Source organism: Heliangelus exortis, chromosome 14 (assembly GCF_036169615.1).
Source record: "Heliangelus exortis chromosome 14, bHelExo1.hap1, whole genome shotgun sequence".
NCBI lineage: Eukaryota > Metazoa > Chordata > Aves > Apodiformes > Trochilidae > Heliangelus > Heliangelus exortis.
In genome coordinates, this window is record NC_092435.1 from 10,334,566 (window position 1) to 10,356,809 (window position 22,244).

General features: G+C 38.3%; 1 protein-coding gene across 6 annotated transcripts in view; it reads right to left on the reverse strand.

Annotated features, from left to right (window-relative positions):
• DACH2 (dachshund family transcription factor 2) overlaps positions 1–22,244 on the reverse strand; it is a 260,918-nt gene that overhangs the window by 37,928 nt on the left and 200,746 nt on the right. For all 6 annotated transcript variants that reach the window (XM_071757543.1, XM_071757541.1, XM_071757545.1 and 3 more), the window contains 2 exons: positions 13,021–13,156; positions 11,620–11,700 (listed from right to left, as the gene is read on the reverse strand). In XM_071757543.1, the coding sequence (XP_071613644.1) occupies positions 11,620–11,700; positions 13,021–13,156 (217 nt within the window). The remainder of the gene's footprint in view (positions 1–11,619; positions 11,701–13,020; positions 13,157–22,244) is intronic.

Consider the following 22,244-nt stretch of genomic DNA (forward strand, 5'->3'; position numbering starts at 1 on the left):
GCTCCAAATGAAGTCAGTTTGTCTTTGAAAAGACTGCCTATCATTAAAAAAGAAAAGTATTGAAAGTTTTTGCAACAACTACAACAGATGTCATAGCAGTTGAAAGTACAGTTAGAAAGCCCAACGCCGCAGAAATAAAACTTCAAACAAAAGAGGGAAGAGTTCTTTGTGCACATCAATAATTCAGAATTATTTAAGAAATGTTTTATAGATGCAAGTGGAGTGCTTTCTGTCTATATATAAATTGAACGTAGTCTTTATAGGCAAACAAAAAGGGGATACAATCCTTTTAAATTATTTTTAGGATAACTGTTTCTGCCACAAACATAATTATTTATCAGTTTTGAAAAGAAGCCAACTGCTCACATTTGAAATGCTCAGATCTTGGCACACAACATAGAAAATGGTAATCTCTCCCCTTTTCAAAACCAGTTTTGCCTTTATTTTACACATTCGTCAAGTTCTTATCTCAAAGCTCAAGCAGTGTTACCTCTTCCTATCAAAAATCACTGTATTTTATTTCTGATCACCCTCCCACAGCTGATTTGGTAACTCAGGAAACATTTATTGCTACCAGATGCTGTTGCCTTCCTGCTCACTCCCATATTGCTCAACCAGTGTACAGAGATGTTGCTTTTCAGATGAGAAGGAAGATATGGAAAAATATGAGGGTCCTTGAGGCTGTAAACTTCCCTAAGATGGAATGGGAAGAGACATTTTTGTAGAGCCATAACAACCAGTTCTGTCCACATTTGGCCATCAGAACTCAATGGCATTGAAGTCAACCAGAACAGGAGAGGTGGGAGCCCCAACCCCATCCATTTGCTGCTTCCTGAAGTCCAAGGCATCAACCCTGCCTTTCAGACAGGCCAATGCTGGCACGAAAAAAACCCCAGAAAAAGTCCAAATTTCAAACTTTGGGACTACAGTTATCTATCACTAAAACTGATTAACCCACAGCTCTTTGTAGGTTTGCCCTTCCTGCTGAAAAAACCCCACACCAATTCTGTCAGTGTAGTTACAGCTATTTCAGGATGATAATCACACTTTTCAGATACTTGGGCCCATTTAGCTTCAGCCTTTTCTGGGACTGATGATATATGAGCTGCTAGGTGTGTAAAATTGAAAACCCAGCCTGATTTATAATTTATCTAATACATGCTATATAGGCAGTGGTGTTTACAAAACACTGAGCCTAAAACAGAGTGCTGAAAATTTCTCTTGTGTCTTACAGAGAATTCTTATAAGGATGTCATCTAGGAGTGCTCAACTTGCTTTGTGCTGAGATTTCAGCATCTATGTACAGAGATTAGTAATGAATGTTCTTGAAACAAGAAAACTTTCCCTCAGGAACTCAGTGAAATTTTGTTTTAACATTGGCAGCTTTTTAAAAGTTGTATCAGAGATTATATACAGAATATATACAGAACTATTTACAATATATGTATTCTAAATATATATATAGAATATATTCACAAAAAGCCTTGAAGAAACAAAGTTATGGTGTGGTATTATTACTGTTGATTTAATTTTACAAAAATATGACTTCTTTAAACTGTAACAGTTAAAAAGAAAATTTAGTGAAAATACACTCCTCTGCTTATAGAGTAATTCTGGGCTTTCCTTTCCCACTAAATCCCTTCTGTCTGTAATGCTACAGGCAATGTGACAATAATGTCAAAAGTCAAACAGCAACCCTGGTGACTCCTCCTTTAATATGTGAATTTCTTCACACTTTTGCTGGGAAGGCACCTTCATTACAATCCCTTTTTAGATTTTAAAAGTAACAGAAAACAAGACAACAATAAAAAATGAAGGTCAGTCTCCTAACTGACAACCTCTAAAATATCTCCAAAGGGTAGAGATGTTTAAATAATATTTTATTTTTGGACCAGTTGATATATTCTGATCTCTGTGAACAGACACATCTCCACACCCCTATTCCATTTTCTGCTCCAGCTCAGCCATCCACCAGAGATGCTCCATCCTCCAACAGATTCTACATCAAAAAGGCATCTTCTACCACACCAGAAGAGCCACACCAATCAATTGGCATAAAACATTTTACAGTTCTCTATCCTCTCACTGACAACACTCCCATGCATAAGCCATGGGATATGTCAGCAAATTCACACAAGCCAAATCTGGCCATCAAACACAGCACAGCAGTCCAGGTGACAGATAAAATGGACAGAATCAAAACTTTACAATGTTTTATAGATTATAACACCTCAAAATACCCCTGGAAGCAGATTTTTATTTATTAAACTACTTGTTACAGCCTGTCATATTGTGTCAACTAGAAGAAAAATCTGCTTTGGAAACTACTGTCACATTGCCTGCAAAATAAAAGAAGAAAATGAATCGGTTGGTATTTGGTGAGCAACTTCCAACAGGCAAGCACGACCAAAGAAGTGTTCCTGAGGAATTCTGTTTTGGAATATTCACTGTCTTCCTAGCTTTGCACTTGTTTGCCCTGAATTTCAGACTTTTAATGGCTAAAACGGTTGAAGTTTAAGTGAGCTTTTTGGGAAAAGGATACATTTTTATCTGTTCTCATGGTCATGACTGAACATTAGGAATACATCACAGATGAACAAGATTTCAAAATTACTCAAGAATTTAACTTCTTCCTTCCAAATCCAACTTAGGGGATTATTTTCACAGATATTGATGTAAACTAAAGCTATGGAAACATGAGTGATGCCTCAAAAACTCCCAGCTGACTGATCCTTTAAGCTAAAGCTCAAAGCCACTTCATGTCCTAATGCTGGGCAGAGATGTATCCATGAGGTATTGATGAAATACCTGAAAAAACCCAAGAATCAACCTCACAGCTGCCTTTAGTCCTCTAAATTTATGCCCAAGGACCCTCAGGGTACTTTGGCTGTGAGGCATCACTTGGGTCCCCTTTGGAGACAGACTGGAAGGCCCAAGGATGAGAGAGCTCCCTGGTTGATGGTCCCATCAGTCCCACATGGAATGCCCACTGGGGAGAGAGGAGTTCTGTTTGCAAACCCCCAGAATATGGGTCTGGGATGATTTAGGGAAGGACTTAGGGGAGGAAAGAAAAGACCCAGAGCAGCTCAGGGGTGCATCTGATAATGCAGGAGATCAGGAGAGCTAGTTAGGGAGCTAGTTAGTTAGGGAGCCTGCTGTTATGAATATTTATTCATTCAGATAAAGTGGAATAGCTTTAACTGGAGATAGTGTGATTGATGTAATGCAGAGACACAGCCTGAAGCAGCTTCAGCTTAGGGGAGGAAATTCCATCCCTTGCTACAAACAGAGTTTGGAGAGGTTTATATCCCACAGAGTACCCCAACAATTGGGATAACCCAACTACAGCAAGGCACAGGTATCTCCTTCCATTTTTTAATCAGTCCTAAGGACCTGCTACACAAGAGGAATCCTCACAGCTGGAAATCTTCAAACCCAAGCCCTCACCTCCCACCTCCTTGCAGCAGCTCCAGGCAGCCCCTCCTCTGGGCATCCCCACTGATAAAATGCTCCTGGTACTGCAAGAATGACTGGGTTCTCCTTTTAGACTCATTTTGTTATTTCCTAACTTTCTGGACTGTAAATTGACTGTACAACCATCATTTCACAATCTGTTATTTAAGGTCTGCTTATCCTTTTGGCCAATAAATTGCTCCTGTGATTGAGGTAAGCTGAGGAAAAGCAGGTGGCATTTTAGGAGCAGGACAACTTGATTTTTTTTTTTCACATTTTTTCCCCCACTAAATAAATTTATGGAGAATGTAAATAATAACATGATTATGAAAAAGCATTAATACAGTCAAGAAAAAAAAAAATAAACCAAAACCAGTTTCCAGCTATCTTTGTGTGTGTGTATGAGTGTTTTTCTGCGTGGGGACAGTGAGGTTTTGGGTAACACACATAATACATATTTCATTTTTTTGCCAGTTCTTGCTCTTTCCCCCATACATCTATTTCCTACTGTGTTAATAAGAAACATTAAAAGCACATCACAACATTAATATTGAACTTACTCAAGAGTGCAGGCAGTTCCATGCAAAGAACTGAAAATGGGCCATTTTTCTTCAAGATAAAGCTCGTTTTAAAATAACTGAAATGCTATTGATCGCTCACTGCTGTGGCCTCCCACTCTTTCAGGTTGGCTGCTTAATTCCCAGAGTCCAGCTGATAATGTAAAAAAGCTGCTAATAGAACTGTCCATCTCCAGAAACAAATATGGCTGTAATAAACAAATATCTAAGGCAGTAAATAGCACTGGAGTGGTGCCCTCTGCCCCAGCAATGGAACATGAAATCTGATTTCCTTGGGATCACAGCCTGAGGTGGCTGTGGTCTGGACCTCCTCATGTTCTGCAGCCCCAGTGACTCCTGAGTTCAGTCCCTGGGTCACCCCAGCTCTGCTAACAAGATATCATATGGCTTTATCCCTGTAACTCAATGCACTGCCTGAAATCTAATGAAGAAAACACTTATTCTAATTTCCTGACTATCTATTTCAAGAGGATAATCTTTTCCCACTTTCCATCTGAGGTCAATTCACTGCCTTCCACGTCCACTCAGGACCAGGAGGAATATTTTGTTCTAATGCAGCACACACACAAACTTTGGATGTGCAAGACAGACCAACAAGCCCAGGGAGGACAGCACTCTCCCCACCCATCTGAAGAGATTCAAAAGATCAAATTAGAAAAAATACAATTAAAAAAATGTCTAAAATGCAGCTCTCAGAAGTGGTTTTGTCTCTGGAAATGAATGTTTTAAACAGCACTGATGCTAGAGAGGCTGAGTTTGCTCTTTAACTGCAGGGACACATGGGGCTGTCACCATCAACAACATTTTTTGGTCCTCTCTGTTCTTGAGTAAAACAAAGGTTCTGAAGCCAGGGCCAGAGCTGTGGCTGTGTCACTCAGTTGTATTTCATGGCTATGGGAAATCCATCTGTGGGCAATGTGATGCACTAAGGCCTAACTTTCTACCAGTAATCCTTAGGAAAAAAAAAAAAAATAAAAAAAAAATGATGTTTTATGAAGTGCAGCCTCAACAAATCACAAAAACTTTCAAAACTACCAATCAATTTTTTTTTTTTGCTATTAATTAAAAATTTTATCTGTTTACTCAGTTTGGCTCAAATCAAAGGCATGAAATATGCCCAAAAAGTCTTTTCTTATAACAGACACCTGTACTGAAAGCAGAAACTGCTGGCTTCTCAGTAGTTTCTTGGTGAAAAAGTGTTTGATTGCAGTCTTTGTCGTCCTAGCTAAAACAACCTTTTTTTTTTTTTTTCAGTAACACATCCTGTCTGTACAGATGAGTATTTCAAGCAGTGTCAGTCAAAGACTTACTGGATGAGTCCAAACAGAGCAGAACCTGTTCCTTCCCTGCATGGCTGCAGCCTGGGGCACCCAGATGCACAAAGAGCATCTCAGGAGCAGGTTTGGTGCTTTCAGTGGCTCAGGGAGGGGGAGGCTCAGCCCCTGTCAGCACCTTCCCAAAGATCTCCAGGATTTCTGTAACACCAGCAAACCCTTCAGCAACTTTTCAGGAGCCAGGGTTTTCAGCTCTTACTGCTCATAACAAGGGCTGAAGGCAAACTTCTGAAATAATTCCCAGCCATGAGGAATGTCACCAACTGGAGTTTCCAGGTTAATGCCTTTGCATCACAGCTCTTACCAAGCAGAGAATTCAAAGGGTCAGTTTTAATACAAGTGCTAACTCTACGGAAAAGATTCCTGGGTCTAATCCAAAAGCTTTCTTAGGTCACTGGGTGCCAATCAGCAATTTTCTCCCCTTTTTATGCCTTTCAAATCTGATATAGCTCAATGAGATTGACCTCCCTAAAACTCAATTCACAGTATTGGAGGAGAAGTGGGAATGGCAAACTCCAAAGAGACAGCCTGACTCAGAAGAATGGTTACCTTATTTCCATCTTATTTTGTTCTTATTTGCCCATTTTATACCATGGTCTTCCCTGAACAACTTAGTAAAAAAAATTGGTGCAAGGCCTTTTCACGTAAGAAAATTTTGTTATTTCAGCACTTTTATGTAGACTCTTAATCTGTAGTGTTTGGACAACAACACATTCAATTCACTGAAGTCTAATAAATAAAATATATTAATAAATTAGATATCAATGTAAGAAACTGCCTTGGTCCAGCTGCCAAGATGATTATGAAGCAGGTATTTTACTCCTGCAGAAAAAAAAAACCATTCTTAAAAAGAAGTCTGCAAATAAAGTTCTGACATAAACTTAATGTAAAAGATGCACCCTTTTAGGATTCTCAGAGGACAGAAAATATAAGAATAACTCTGAATTTTCCAGTGGACATTCACACTGCATGTGTCACTGAGGTTTTTTAGAAAAAGAAACTCCTGTAATCTTCAAACCCATGTACACCTGCATTCACTGCTTCAGGAATGACAACTGGGGCTCTGATAGTCACACTTGGATACCAAAAGGAATCTGACTTCACTTCAAATTGGGGGAGGTTTTCCTGTATCTCAAGAGAAGATTCATAAGCATATTTGTGAAGAAAATTCCTTTTTTTCCCTCATTATATTTTTAACATGCAAGTACTGATACAGCAAAGAAACAGCCCGGGGAACATTTGAAGTGTTAACACCTATCATACACTTCTTATCCACATCGTGTGGTAGAGCTTCATCCTCCTGGTTCTCTTTCTTGCTCCTTTCACTCTCCATCTGGATGCTTTCAAATGAATCATTGAAAAATCTTTTCTCTGGAGGTCACCCCAGCACCCAGGTTGCTGCTTCAGGTGTTCTGCACCTGCTTGTTTCCCTCCCATCACGAGTAACCCAGTCCTTTGGCAATGATCAATTTAAGCAGCATAAACCCTCTTTTCCACTAATGAAATACAATAAATAAATATAGTTATCCTTTCATTACTCTAAACTCTGGCCATCTGAATATACTTCACTCAGCTGATAGAAATGATGTGAAATCCCCATTTCCTTGAAGTAATAAAGGGAAAGGTGTTCTTACATAAAATAAAAAGGGAGAGCTGCCAGATGCAATGTTTTGGAGAGCACCATTTACTGGAAATGAGACACAGCCCCTGAGCCTGAAAATGCAGAGAGCTGGGCTGAAGGAGGGGAGAATCACCACAGAGCTGCAGCTCTGGGAAACTTGGAGCAAATCACTTGGTCAACAAAATCAATTTTTATTCCTTCTCCAAGACTCCTTGAGCAATGGTTAAGTCTGAAGATATTGGTCATTTGTGAGCCTGCTCCAGGGGGTACAGCACTTGTGCAACCTGGGAGAGTCCTTCCCAAATGCCAGGCTTTGGCCAGGCTCTGCTCCCACTGAAGACATCCCAAACATTCCCACTGATTTCTATGGCAGTGCCTTTTATGAGTCCCATCCTACACAAGGAGTCTGAAATATTTCTTGTCATGCAGTCAAACAGAATAATCCCAGTGCCAGTGCACTGAAACCTGACTGGAAGGCAGAGCCAGATTCTTTTCTGGCTCATTTGACCTCTGTAATGCCAGAATTCATATGGAGGTTTCTACAAACCTAGACAGGGCTGTGTCAATCACTACTGCTTCCCACCCAATAAAGGGGTTTTTTTCAGGATATATGCTGAAGCAGATGAATTTAAAACTGAGTTTCTGCGAGAAATTGGGCAGGAAAAATGTAACTGCTTAAAAGCAGACACAGCAACTGAGCACAGTCAGGAAGAATTTGTATGTTTTTTTTTCTGTAAACATTTGAGGCTATGTTTTGGGGAGGGGTTCTACCATATAGATTACTTTTTACATGGTTTTCACTCACTCTCCAATACGGATGCCCAGGGAAAATGTTTCTGAGCCATAACAGTTAAAGATGTTTGACAAAATAAATAATACTGTATTTAGCATTAAAAACAGAAAACCCCAGACCTCTTAAGTTGGACTTTGTTGTCCTCTGATGCTAGGCCTGACCATACTTTCTAAAAAAAAAATGAAAGGAGGCAGAATAGTCGAGATTTAACTGCATTTTTCCTTCAAAAAACTTAAAGGTATGGCCTGGATGGGCTCTAACCCTTCTGCACTGAGACAGATATTTATTCTCTAAATTCTGTTCCACCAGCATATACAAACAGCCTTGTATTAGCTATCTTTTAAAGAAAAACTATTAAGCTTTATTCTCTTCAGTCCTAATTACCTTGAAATTACTTTGATGAGAACAAAGTGGCAGATTTTTTGTCTGATGCTGAGATCATTTTTAATGGCATGTGGGAAAACAAAATCCCCTGTGTATCCTGAGGGACACCACAGCATTTGCCTATAATAATAACAACTTTTATTGGGGTTTATGCTAAGATTTCACATAAGTACTACTACTGCTAAATGTCAGTCACTTAAGTTTCATTTGTTGGTATCTTCACCGTTAGAGAGTGCTCAGATTTGTGAAGTTACATCAAGGTGTGGAACACAAAACAATGTTCAATATATGCCTTCAATAATTTCTTTGTTGTTTCAGAACTTCCAACTTACAGCAAAGCTGGCATTTTATGGCCTGCAGAGCTATAAATCATTTTTAAAATCATGATGATATTACTCAAAACAGATGTGAAAACATATGTTTGCCACGGCTGTATAAACCGCTTACTTGTCATCCTTAATAAATGTTGATACTTTTATTTTAACTACATTCCTTCTTAATAACTTTGAAAATCTTTTCCATGGTAAATATATTTTGCCTTGCTACAAGTAATGGCAGGTTATGAAAAAACAAAGCTTGTTCTATGTACCAATGACACAAATCTACTTTGCTGAGCAAAGATTGCACTCTTCGGTGACCACATCTGACTATGAGCAACATTCAACATGTCTGAGGTGGCATCAGAGCCAAAATTAATTACAAACAGGAGAATAATCACAGTATTGGGAACAAAGAATCTATATGGGAGTGAGATAAATCATTGAGGAATAACAGCACTTGTATAAGGTGACAGAAAGGCCCAGGACACCCAGTCTGGGGAGCGGAGAGCATTAACTCTGTCCTACTGAAGCACTCCGTCAATTATTGGGTGCTGGTATCCTATAAAACAGAGATTCCTCCTGGAACTGTAACACAGGTCTGTCCCAGTGCCAAATGCAAAGTCAGCTTGAATCGTTAGATATACACTATTGGTGCCTTTTCAATTTTATCATTTCTCCTGTTATAATGTCCTCAAAAGGATTTGAACCTGGGGCCTTGAGATTACTTCAAAATTGTATCTTTACTTCACAAAAAGAAGTAATTTCTTGTTTTCAGAGAAAAATCTGACCTGTGCAGACCAAGGAGAAAAACAGAAACCTTATTCTATCCTTAGAATGGTAATAATATCTCATAATTTTGAGGTTCTTTTTTTCTGACATAGATGAAACTTCCAACTAAAAAAATGCCTCGAAGCCTGTGCAGAAGTAAAAAAATTGTATAAGAACGTATAAAACTAAACAAAAATGTAAAGCAGGAAATGAATAAACCTATCCAACTTGAATCTTGAAGTGAATTAGGGTGCACAAAATGTCAGCATCAGATTTCTGTGATTTCGTCCATGTTACAAGGAACGTTCAGGCATCTCAGGAGCCTGGCAACTGGGTTCACAGGTGGTGGGGTTTAAATTATTTTCATGCTTTCTGGGATTCCTGAATTGTCTTTTCTGATTCCCAAATGGTACCTTCCTTAATCCATCCTGGCTGACAGGATTGCTACTACCGAGAACTGTGAGATTTGCATTTTAAAACCCCACAGGACATTGAACTGGTTTGCTGAAAAATGACTAAATATGTGGCAAGAAACCATGCACAGTTCAACAAAATTAAAATCAACTACATTCAGATTTAGATAAATACTCACCTATGCAGTTGTAGCAGAACACGTAGAGGCATGGCCTGAGCATGCGTACACAGCCCCACGTCTGAGGCACTCAGGTGCTGATTATGAGGCGGGAGGCCTGAGCTTGCGTTAGGCCTCCGCCCCCGCCCAATTAGGGTTTGGCTGAGCTGCGCATGAGCAGGACTGGGGGGGCCAATTAAAGGACTGAGCCACACCCTAATTGGGTGGGGGCTTAACACAGGTGGGCCTGACACCTCCCACCTCGTAATTAGCACCTGAGTGCCTCAACCATGGGGCTGTGTACGCATGCTCAGGCCATTCCTCTACACATTCTGCTACATGCAATTGCTTCAGAAATGTAATTTTTTAATCATAGGCATAAAGGTATGCTTGGTAACTGGTTAGCCTCTGGTGTTAGTCCATAAATGCCAACAGAAGTCAAGAGGGAAAGATTTAAGCATGATGACCCAGACAGAAAATTATCTCAGAATGGGACAAAGGGCTCTTTTGGGGTTCATGAGGGAAGTCCTTAAATGTCTAGAGAAAGCAGTGATAGAAAACAGCTTCTGCATACACCAGAGAGAGACTTGAGTAAGAAAATCGAAAATATAAGAAGGAATTTTCAGGTTCTTCCTACCCATGATTTGATCAGTCACAGATGTCCATGGAATAGAGCTGATAATTCAGAATCTGCTGGAACAGTTTTATACAACTCTGGAACCACAAGGCACATGGAGCCTACAAATTATCTTGTGAGTGCTCATAAAATTGTCCATACCTGCCTTTTAGTTTCCTGAGAGTATTCATTTAAATCACCATGATTACAATATAAATCAATTTGTGTTTTCATTTATGATAAAACGTTCATATTTACAGTAGACTTAAAAAGTACATTTAGTTCATATTATCTCCTCTTTTGTTCCCTTCCTTCTTTCTTTCCCTTCGCATCTTTTTCACTCTGAAACCTTGACACCTCCCTCAATATATGACTTTGCAGAATTTACCCATTACTCACTTACCTTCATTTTTCTTCTATTTTTTAACTATATCCCATCTTCTTATTTATTTTTTTCCTTCTTTTTTTTTTTTTTTTGCAGGCACTCATTTAGTATGGTGCTTCCTGTAGGCACTGCCAGAATGAACCTCTTGCCTATAAATGTCATTTTTGTTTTTTTCTTCTATTTGCAAGGAAACAAAAGATTCTTCTTGATTCTCCCCCAGAAGCCACATGCCCTCTGTCACAGCAACCCCAGAGCTCACCTGCATCCCCCAAAATATCCATCTTCTCCAGGAGCCAACGAGGACTGCAGGGAGAACTGAGCAGAGGAGGAGGGAAATCCTTCCTACAGGACAATCCCTGAAAGGCAAACATCCCTCCTGCCCTTGCTACCTCTCCCTTTCAAGCTCATTTAATATCACTAGACACAAAAATGGCTTATTTCCTTCACCTAGGTACCAGATCAGAGTAGTCTGCACACACAGCCACTGGAGGCAAAGAAACAATACATGTGATTAATTAAGTATATGCTAGGAACTTGGTAATTAATTGAGTTAAAAGGCCAGCAAAATATTAGCTCCATCCCATACAAAAAGAGCAAAGCAATGATCTGATTGTTTACACTTCTTAAGGAGAACTCCATGTAAATTCACTGGATACATTATTCAGTGCAATTAGGCACTTAGCTCTCTTAAATTGATAATATTATGGCATTGCATATGCAGAATACTAGAAAAAAGAATAAAATGCATAGTAAGTGTAACTAAATGCCTGAGGTGGAAACCAGTCTGCGGGTTTACCTTTCTCCTTTTGGATTTTTTTTAGGCTGGTCCCAGTTTCTTGTTCAATGAGTTCTCCTTCCCTGTTGTTGGTCAGCATAGCTGAAAAAATCAGAGTGCAAAGATATATAACACTGCCAGTAAAAAAAGGTCACAAGAAAGGAAAATATTACATTGTATTTCCCCTTTGTCAATAGATATTTTAACATTTATTCATACTATTTAAGTTCTAAAGCAATTGACCACTTTTATTGTCCATAATCACCATGTTCCTGTCCCAGTACAGCACAGAGAGTCAAATAAAATATGCAGCAAATTTGCTCAAGTTGATCAAACAGGGACACCAAGATAGAACCCAAACTGTTACTGAGATGAATGTAACTTCTTCTGAAATGCTCAAATTAACTAATTACAAAAGCATTTCAGAGAAATAATTTTAAAAGCATTTTAAGCATTAGTAATTACGTATAAAGCAGCAAGTTTAATAGAAAATACAGACAGACAGTAACCCAAATTGATAGGTGACAGGGAAAAACCAATATGCTACAGTGCTGGAAGAAATATTTCACTTAACACCTGCAAGATCAGTGAGAGGTGTTACATTTACGACTTCAGGATTCCTATTTTCTTTGCTCTTATTTGATTAAAACATTTTCTTCTCTAAAATTAACCTAGAACAGAATAATGTTATTCCAGTAAGGACACCTGCTAAAAATTTAATCACTATGCTTTAGGGAAGACTTAATTTTGTCTTCTTTTTTTTTTGTGTGTTTTTTATTTGGTTAGTTTTGGATTTTTGTTTTTTAAATTCTAAAAGTAAAAAAAAAATTGAAACATTTATATGGATACAAAGTATATCTACATACCCTTACAACATAAGTGTTGAACCTTTGTTTCAACATCAATAAAAACTTTCAGCATCATTTCTGGAGCCCAGAGGCTCACAGTGGTCACTGCTACTATTAATAAACCAAGTTATAGTAGCTTTGGAAAGCTCCAGTGAGGATCAAAGTCCCTTTTCCACTGCTGCTGTAGGTTACTTCTCTTGTCCTGTATATTTATTCTGCTGTTTTGCAATGCCAGGTGCCTTCAGAGGCACCTCTTACTCCAGCGTGGAGGAAAAATTGGTTGTACCAGAGAAGGGGTGGATAGTGGCACAGAATGAATATGAGAGGCTGGGCTCTACTAATGGACCTCATAAAACAAACTACAGTGATGAACTTGCAGGGTGGTTTGGGGGTTTGTTTTGGTTTGGGTTTGTTTGGGGTTTTTTTGTGGGTTTTTTTGTTTGTTTGTTTGGGGTTTTTTTGGTTTGGGGTTGGGTTTGTTTTTTTTTTTTGAGTGCTAAGCAAAACTATTTTGCCTCCACAATGTTTTCAGACCCTTGAGGTTCAGCAGTGTGCAGGGGTTTAGGGCACTCACCAATTCTGTCTGGTGTGTTGTCCAACTGGGAGGGGGAGCTGGAGATGCTGCTGCTCTGGTGGGAGGATGCGTGGCTGCCAGGACGCTGAGTGTCCTCCAGAGATGGAGCTGGAGAGGGACTGTCCTGGATCCTTTCCTTGAAACAGAAGAAAACAGGGGCTGTGCAATCTGATTCATGAACTTCAGTGAAGTTCAATGGAAAAACCAAGCTGGCTAAAAGAGCAGTTAAGAAATGGCCTTTCTGAGATACAGAAAACACAGAATTTACCTGGAGAAGAGCAGCTTGGTCTTTTATATCCAAGAAGAGTACAGCCTCCTATATATAAAATATCTGGGCACAGATTTTCATCCTTGGTGCCATGGCATAGCATTTGCCACCTCTTTTTTTTTTTTCTTATTAACCTTTTCTAATCCTTCTACACACGAAGAACATTTACTCATGTTGTTTTCACAAACCATTTTCATCTACAGGTAATAAAATTGACATATTTGAATCACATTTCAAAGTAACAGCTCAGCTTTGGACTTAAAACGGTCAGAAAATGGAAACATTGTGAACTTACTGGAATCTGTATCTGAACAAAGCACAGCAATAGTACCCAGGGTACTGCTCAGACAAATTTTAAAATCTGTGGCAATGGTAAGAACCTCACTTGTATATGAAACATTAACCACTGGTTCATGAAAGTAAGAATGTGCTTACAAATTCTTATGGGTACATTTGTACACAAAATTTTGATATTAACCTTCAATTTAAATATACATAGTAGGTAAGGAGGACAAAAGGAGAAAAAACTATAAAAATTCAACAAAGTGAAATCTACAGGTCTGTGAATCCATACTTGCAGATTGCCTGAAGATGCTGTGGAGTTTTCATCAGTAAAAATCTTTAGGAACAGATTAGACAAGCATGGAGTAAGTAACAGTTCATCCTGTCTTGAGGAAGGCAAAAAATTACACAACCCCTTGAGATCCCTTCCAACCCAGTGATTCCATATGGGTTTTTTTGGGGTTGTTCTTTTTTTAATGAAGTCAAAATTCCAGTACTCTTCATTCCTGCCCACAAGTCCAACAAGAAATGAGAATCTTCTAAAAAGGACAGATCACAGCCTGAGATATTCTAGATATTCTTTTCTTAAAATCCCTGCTGTGTTTTAAATCCTCTATTTCAAGACCTTGAGAGTGTAGCTCCAACAGAGAGCCACTAACAAGGAAACACCTGATTTTAAAGAATTCCAGAAAATGGCATCTTTGGCAGCCCCCTTATCCCTGGCCATCACCTCTTCCCTCTGGTAACTCAGAACTCAGGGGTTTTGTTTTTGTTTTTTTAAAGAGGGAGATCCTCTTGCCTCCATCTCATTAAAAATCATAACTACAGTGTAATCTGAGAAAGCTGTCTCAAAGGAACTTGGCAATTTTTCTGTTCTCAAAGATTTTTCATTAGGAGTATGCAGCCTGGATATTTGGTAACAATTCACCATGTGCTTCTAGAAATAACAACTTGGTTGCAGCTGAACTTCTAATGCAGTTCTTGCTAGACAGTATCCTAAATTTATAATAGAGCTTTAGGAAGAGGATGGTGGATTCCATCAGTTTTTCCATTACAAAGAGCTAACTAACACCTCCTGTTCCTAACTTATGGGGGAATTCAATAGCTCTGGCAGCATAACAACATTTTAAGAATATTCTCTTACCCATTAAAACCATCTCTCTAAACCACACTCATCTTCATATTTACAGATATTTTTGGGGAAATGGTGCACAGGGAATGTGAGATTGGATCCTCCCAATCACAAGGAGTGGCATTTGCCTATTTCAGTCACACCAACTCAAAACATGGCACTGAATGTGTTTTTATTATGAGTTATTGTACCTTAAATAACTGAGCCTCAAAATCAGGTAAAAGATGTGTATCTATTACATAGCTGCTAATCCTCAAGGAATCTATTTTCACTAATGATCTATTATTGGATTAATATAGAATAACTAAGAAATCTTAAAAGGCAAACTTTTAATTGCACTTTTTTGGAGTAACAATGTTTTTAAAGTTTTAACAGAAATTAATCTTGTTATGTTGAGTCACAAGGTCTTAAAATTTTGAAAAGTGAATGGCTTAAAATAAAGAAATTTTCATCCTCTGGAGGGAAAAAATATCAAAGTCACTGATCTTAAAGTCTCCTTTCCTTTCTTAGTCTCCAGAAGAGTGGTTTGGGAGGTTGCTAAGATGAGCAGAAGAGCTAAAGAAAGCTGTGACTTACTCTGTGGGTTGCTTAAGTTCCTTTTAAAAGAAGTCTCATTCTTATCCCAAGAATTATTCTAAATAAATGATGAATCATCTACATTCAGTCCTGAGCTTATCAATTCTGTGTCTTTCACCTCTGTGTAAATAATAATAGCTTCCAAATAGGTTACTGCTAACAGACTACAGCTCTTACTGTAATTTTATTTCCCAGGATTTCAGTTTTAACAGTCCTCTTTGGCACTATTTCCTCTCTTTTTACCACAGAGTACTCAATTTACAATTAAGATATCATTTTGAAATGATTACTTTTATGGAAGAGTACATAGTTTAAGTAAATTTCATTGTCTATTGCAACCATGAAAATGAATAGCCAAGGAGAGGACATGCCAACTGTTCTGCAAAAGAACCCATGAACAAATATGACTCTGAATTAACACTTAGATATCACACAAACAGCCATATATGTCATCTTAAATGGGAGTTATCTGAGTAATTCAGAAGCTGATGATTTGGAAAAGCAAAGTATTCAAGCTCCTGCATTTCCCATTGTCTCTTGCTATAAAATAATCTCTGCTTCAAGTAATTTTCCTTCAGACTCGGGGTCTGGGTTTGAAATGTTCAGGCAGAAATAAAAGTGTCAAATAATAATGTCATTCTTAATCACACACTGAATCACTTTCTCAGAGAATGAGTTGATTATGTCATCTAACACCTTACCAGTTACAGAGATTTAAATACACAGGCATGATACACTTTGTTGTAAGCAACACAGGAGTTGCATTTTTCTCTCCATCATATGTATTACAAATGAGAACAGAGCATCATCATGTAAGGCTGCATATGGATTGAGAAATCATCTATTTCTAACTGTTTGTGGGAAAATGTAATGCTGAATTTCTCCTACTATAATGAATAATGCCACGAACAGACTTTTTTTGCAAGTAAACAGATCCATTTTTCAGTCCTGTAATCAGTATGCATCTATTTAGCTACTTACCAGCAATGTGCTCTGGTTCATTAGGTAGCTACTGTTGTGGCTCAGCCTAGTTAAAATTTCACAGCAAGTTAATCTATTTTATTACAAATGAGAACACAAGTGATAATGTCCTCACCATTTTCCAAACACAGGGTTAACAGTATTTGTAACAAATCAATAAGGCCATTTAAAGAGGAAAATTGCAAACCTAAAACCTTAACATTTTTAATACATTGATGACTTCATTTTATTTGCCATCTATGTATTTTAAAACCTTGTTACTTTTCATTTAGTTTCTCTTTTTTTTCCTTCTGAGAATAGCTCAGCTCCCACTGCTGTGCAGCCTGGTTCTACAGGAGGAACAATCAGAGCAAGCATTAGAGAAGCATTTCTAAATAAAGTAATTTTTTTTCCATTTGTAGCTCCTCCCATTCCATACATTTGCAAGGTTCCTCTTTCAGATTATATTGCAATGAATTATACCTATATGTAATTTAAAGATTGTGAGAATTTTTAGAAAAATGAAAACATTTCTCAAGATCTCACCTATTTATCTAACTGTAGTATCCACTTTATGGTACCTTTTCTCTTCCCTTAACAGAGCTGTAACATAAATCCTCAAAAAAGACTTTTGCAATATTTAATCCTTTTGAAGGGTAATATATTTTTGTCTCACTAAAGATCAGTGTCTTGCTTTGGCTCAGGAACTGTAGCTACAATGCTTGACATTGTTAATTTTAGTTATGATTTAGGTTAACAGCACTGAAGTCATCAACTCATCCAATTTCCAGATTCATCCTTGATTTCACCTCAATATCCCTTTTCTATCCCCTCTGAGGTAGCATTCCACACAAATAATATCAAACACCACCTAACAGCTGCATCCACAGTAGTTTCCTTTGAAATATATATGAACAGCTTACCTATTTTTGACATAATCATCTTGACCTTAATTCCTTAGCTCTGATATTTTTATAGTATTGATCTTCATTTTGTGTCAAGAGTTTAGAGAAATGATGCTGCTGGATTCTCCTTTATTTTTCTTTATTCTTAGTTCTAGTCTAGCTATAATTACTCTTCCAAATGTTAATCTATTAATGAGTTCCTAGAGGATTTAATGGCATTTCACTGCTGATAAGCAGGTTTTGGAAGTTTGAGTCCTGGAGATTTTATTCAGACACTTGTCCTGATATTTCATATTTGATTGAGGTGCTGCTTCTGTGCTCTACAAGGTTCTGAAGTGAGAGCTGGAATTCATCTGACCTCAGTAGTGAAAAGAGAGGATGGAAAAAATGGGAATTCTGCTGTCTTTAGGTACAGACTGGAGTTCTGAGCTATAGTAAGAAAGGTTCAGAGCTGATGACTATGTTGGAAAAACAGAGTGTAGGCTCTGGCTGAATAAAATTTCCAACATGAACTGGCACACAAACTCCCCACTGGAATGTTTATTGTATCACACCTTGATCTCCCAGGGCTTGCTAAATCACCATTCAGTTTCTCAAAAAGGAGTAACCAGTTAAAAAAAAAAATTATTGAAACCAGAGTCTCCTTTCTCTGAAGGGGTTTGTGGAGCCAGGAGCAGTCAGCCAGCAGACTGGTTGCACCTCCTATCTAAAACCACCCCAATGTCAGTGTAGGATGCTCCTACCTCCTGGCTGAATTCCAGAGAGAATAAGAAGTCAACACAATTTCAGTTAGCAAAAGAATGAACTGCTAATTTTTTGTTGTTGTTGTTTTGTGGTTTTTTGTTTTATTTTTTAGGTAACAAACACATATTCCTTTCCAATTGATATTAGTTGATACTAATATTAAAATTCTAATAACAAGTGTATTTTTAATACTGCTCTAAAATATCCTGCCCTTAACCAATGCATTATTGAGAGCAGCAAACCATAGTTTGCATTCAGCCTTTTCAAAGGAAAAGAATGATCTTGCCACAATAAGCAGGAGCTGTGCTAAATCTGAAATGGCTGACAAGAAACAGGATGGTTCAAGTAACTATTTCTGGGCAAGAAAACAGTGGCTGGGTTTATATTTTTCATCACCTCAGTCTGGATATGGGCACATGCAAAGAGTACAGATGACTTTTTGGTTTTCTGAGCTCCTCATAGTATCTCCAATTGCTCTAAGAATGAGGGATGAACAAGGTAAACAGCTGGTCTAAAAACTAAGATAGGATCTGTATGTCTGAAAGCCAGCTGGATCCCATTCATCTTTTGCAGTGTATCAGCAAGTCATTCACTTATAATATGTACCTTGCCATTTAAAATCCAATTATTTTTTTTTTTTTCACCGTGGACATAGAGTTGTTTCAGTTGTAGTCAACTGCCAATTATTTTCCCACCAAATTTAAGAAATCATCAAAACTCTTCTGCATTTACTGATTTTTAATACCAGATGTTCACTTGCTAATTCCATTACCTTGTGACTACTTCCTATCAATTCATTAAGTGCCAGCTGCTCAGCCAAACAGAAAACCCCAGCTAATCCCATGGTGTTGGGAAACAGCCAAACAAGAGCTTCCTCCTTCACCACTTCTTCAATTAGCAGGCACAGGGAAAGCTATGGCAGCCTTCACCACCATGTTGATATTTTACCTTTACATTTTACTTTGAATTTGGAAGTCAAATGTTGACCAAAATCAGAAAGGACCTCGCAGTGGAAATTTTCTTCTTGTACCCCTCTTACGAATTGTGCTGCTACTGAATGAAAGGCACTGCCAGGAGTGATGATGATGCTATATCTAATTTTTTTTATGAGTTTTTAAGCACAAAATGCCAATGACTAAGCCAGTCCTGAGCCAGAACTAAAAGCCAGTATGAGCTTCACTAAACAAAATTCCCTGCAAGCTCTGAAGTAAAAAACCAAATAAAGACGTACTTGCTTCTTCTTGTATTTTTTCCAGTAGCAAGTTTAAAGGAAGTATTCATTGCTTATTTTTTTACCTATCAGCTAGGTTTGAGTGTTGGTGTTAACAAGCAGGGGATTCTTGGCACTGCAAGGATAGAGATGCCTCCCTTCAAAGGGGGAGAGATGAGCAGGGTATTTAATGCAACATGTAGGGACCTGAACATCTCCCAGCAGAGTAGTTTCTGTATCCATGAACAAAAAGATAAAGAAACCTGCACACACACTTCTCCTTTGCTACAGATACAGCCACAAAAATCAGCCTGAGAAGTAAACTCCCAACTCCTCTGTCTCATGTCACTCCCCCAACACATTCCAGTACCTATTCCAGCAATAAGCTGCCAGCAATGATCACATGCCATAAACCAGGGAAGAATAAATCTAATAATGGGAAAAATAACATAAATTTTATGGAAGTTTTCTTTTCTAAATCTTGTAATATTCTGAAAACAATTCAGAATGAATTGAATGCACTGAGAGATATGAAATGTTATAAATTCTGCAACAATAAATGTTTTTATACTGAGAAGAATTGTTTCAGAGTATTCTGAGATGGCCACATTTTTCTGGCTGTCAGGTAAATATTATGAATGTGAGTTTTACAGCACACAGAAAATAGCACCTCTCAGCAATAATTACACAGCCCATCTGTATTCTCTTTAGGGAATTTAAAATCATGTCATATACATCCTTTACAAATGCTTCAACAATTCCATAAAATCAAGAGATGAACAGAACACAAAGCAAAAAAAAGACTCCAAATTTCTACTGCATGCCTAGGATCACACTGTACAAACACTGCTTTGTTCTGTTTGTCAGCAGACCAAAATATTCAGACAGAAATCTTGTGGAGTTGATGTGAAAGACAAGATTTCATTTTTCCTACCAAAAGAAAACATCTAATTTCACCTAAAACACTTCTCCTTTTTGGGGGGGAGGAGATGAGGAAGAGAGTGAGTGGATTTTGAGGATTTTTTTCTTTTTAAGAAAGCATTTCTATTACATTTTAATTTATTTTCCCTGGGTTTTCCAGCTGCATTCAAAAAAAAAAAAAAAAAACCAAAAAATGGGCCATTCGTTCCTAACGGGGACCAGGATAAGAACAGAAAGAATAAGAGAAAAAAGAGTAAGAGAAAACTATGGATAAAGCAAGCATGAGGGAATAATGCTAGAAGACAAATGGACATCAGGAAACCAATTTGCAGAAATCCTCCCACTCAGGAGAAGCACATCCCTCAGTGACTCACAAGAGGTTGTTACAGAGCCAGAAGGAAAAGGAGAGAGAACAGGGAGAAGGAAGAGAGATGGAAGAGGAAGGATGAGACGTGAGCAAGAAAAGTGCAAAATGTGGGGTGAATAAAAGCAGCATGGAAAATCTGGGAGAAAAGAGTAAAAGAGCCTCTTACCTCTCTGGTAAGTGCCTCATCACTCTCAGTACCATTCTGATATGTAACACAAAAGAGGGGCTTAAGGTCCTGGATTTAGTTCCCACAATTTCAAGCCCTCCAAACTGGACAATTGAGGAGTGGCCTTCCAGAGCACATCCAGACTCCCAGAGTTACAGCTCCAGAAACCTGACACTCCCACCCTTCCTTATCCCATCCTAACCCCAAACTCCTCCAACACCTTTTGGCTGCATGTGTGTAAGGTAATACATTAATTTTTTCAGTCATTTAAGCCCCTTCTGGCTTCATCTGTATGAACTGGCTTTAGGTTTGATGACACTGTCTTAACATTCCTGATGCCTTTACTGAAAGACAAAAACTTGAGGATCCAGAGCTTGAGGGCTCATTCTATGGACAGAGATTTGTTCTGAGCTCTGAATATGAAAATATGATCTGAGGTTCAAAAGCAGTGTCAAAGAACAGAGCTATTGCCACCTTTGCTTTGACACTTCTTCATGTATTTGCCATCCACATTATGTGCTGTGAGGTCCTGACTCCTTCAGACCCAATTTCATTTAAATAACCTGTTCAGACTTAGGTGTGCTTTCAAGCTTGCTCTTCATTTTGTGTTCTCAGGATATATCTTAACAACTCCTTTATGTCTAACATGCTGTGAATGCATATTAAGTCATAGTCATTAGAGGTCCACTGAAAAATAAGAATCTTAACTTTCTGGTGCTGAGTTGTTCTGTAAACTTCAGCAAAAAAAATCATTTCTCTTTTCTATAAAGGGCTCATCACAACTCTGCTGCTGAGGATCTGGAAGTACCATCATTAGCAGCTTTTTCTGAGCTACTGGAGCAAAGTCACTGGATCACAGCAAACTACTACACGTATCCACTACACCATAACTCAAGTGTTCTTCAGCTAAGTTCCACCCCAGGACTGCTCCAGCCTGGCAAAACACTGGCCAGGACCTCAGAATTCATCCAGCTGAAGAATGGCTCTAGAAAAAAAAAAAAAACCCAGCAGGAGAGTAGATGCAAGAATGAGAAGAGAGAGAGGTGTTACTGCCAAATTTTGGTTTTGCCTTGTGGCACCCTGAGCTCTGCAAGATTCTTCAGAACTGTCTGAGCCAGGCTTCAAATGGAGCAGTAAATGCCTGCAAGTCTGGATTGATGGCAGGGGCACTGTCAGAACCACAGCTATAGCCCTGCAAGAGGGTGCTGCTGTAATCACATCAGATCAGATTATAGATGGCTAAGAAGGTTTTGCAAGCCTGGCCACTGAGCCTGCCTAATTTATAGTGTTCCTGTCAGGAGGAAATCAAGTTTCATAGTTATGACATTTCTTTCTGGAGCACTAAATGTTAACTTTGCTGATCATGCATATCTTGGTAGAACAGCTTATTCCTAAATGGCAAACGTGGTATAAAAAGCATAATGACTTCATTCAAAACCTTTATAAAGCAGCTGATTCTCACACCTATAGAAAACAGGCCAAGTGGTATTTTAGTCATCAGAATATGGAAATAGATACACATTCAATATATTCAATTCATCCCTTCCATTTTAAGCAATGTCATGAAGCCAGAATGGGAGTCTATCTAAAACCAGTCATTTTTTGTACTTATTAAATGCACTTAAATAATGTCATATAATGCAAGTAACACTGCTGACTGATAACAGCAGCAAGGCTTTTCTTTTACATGTTA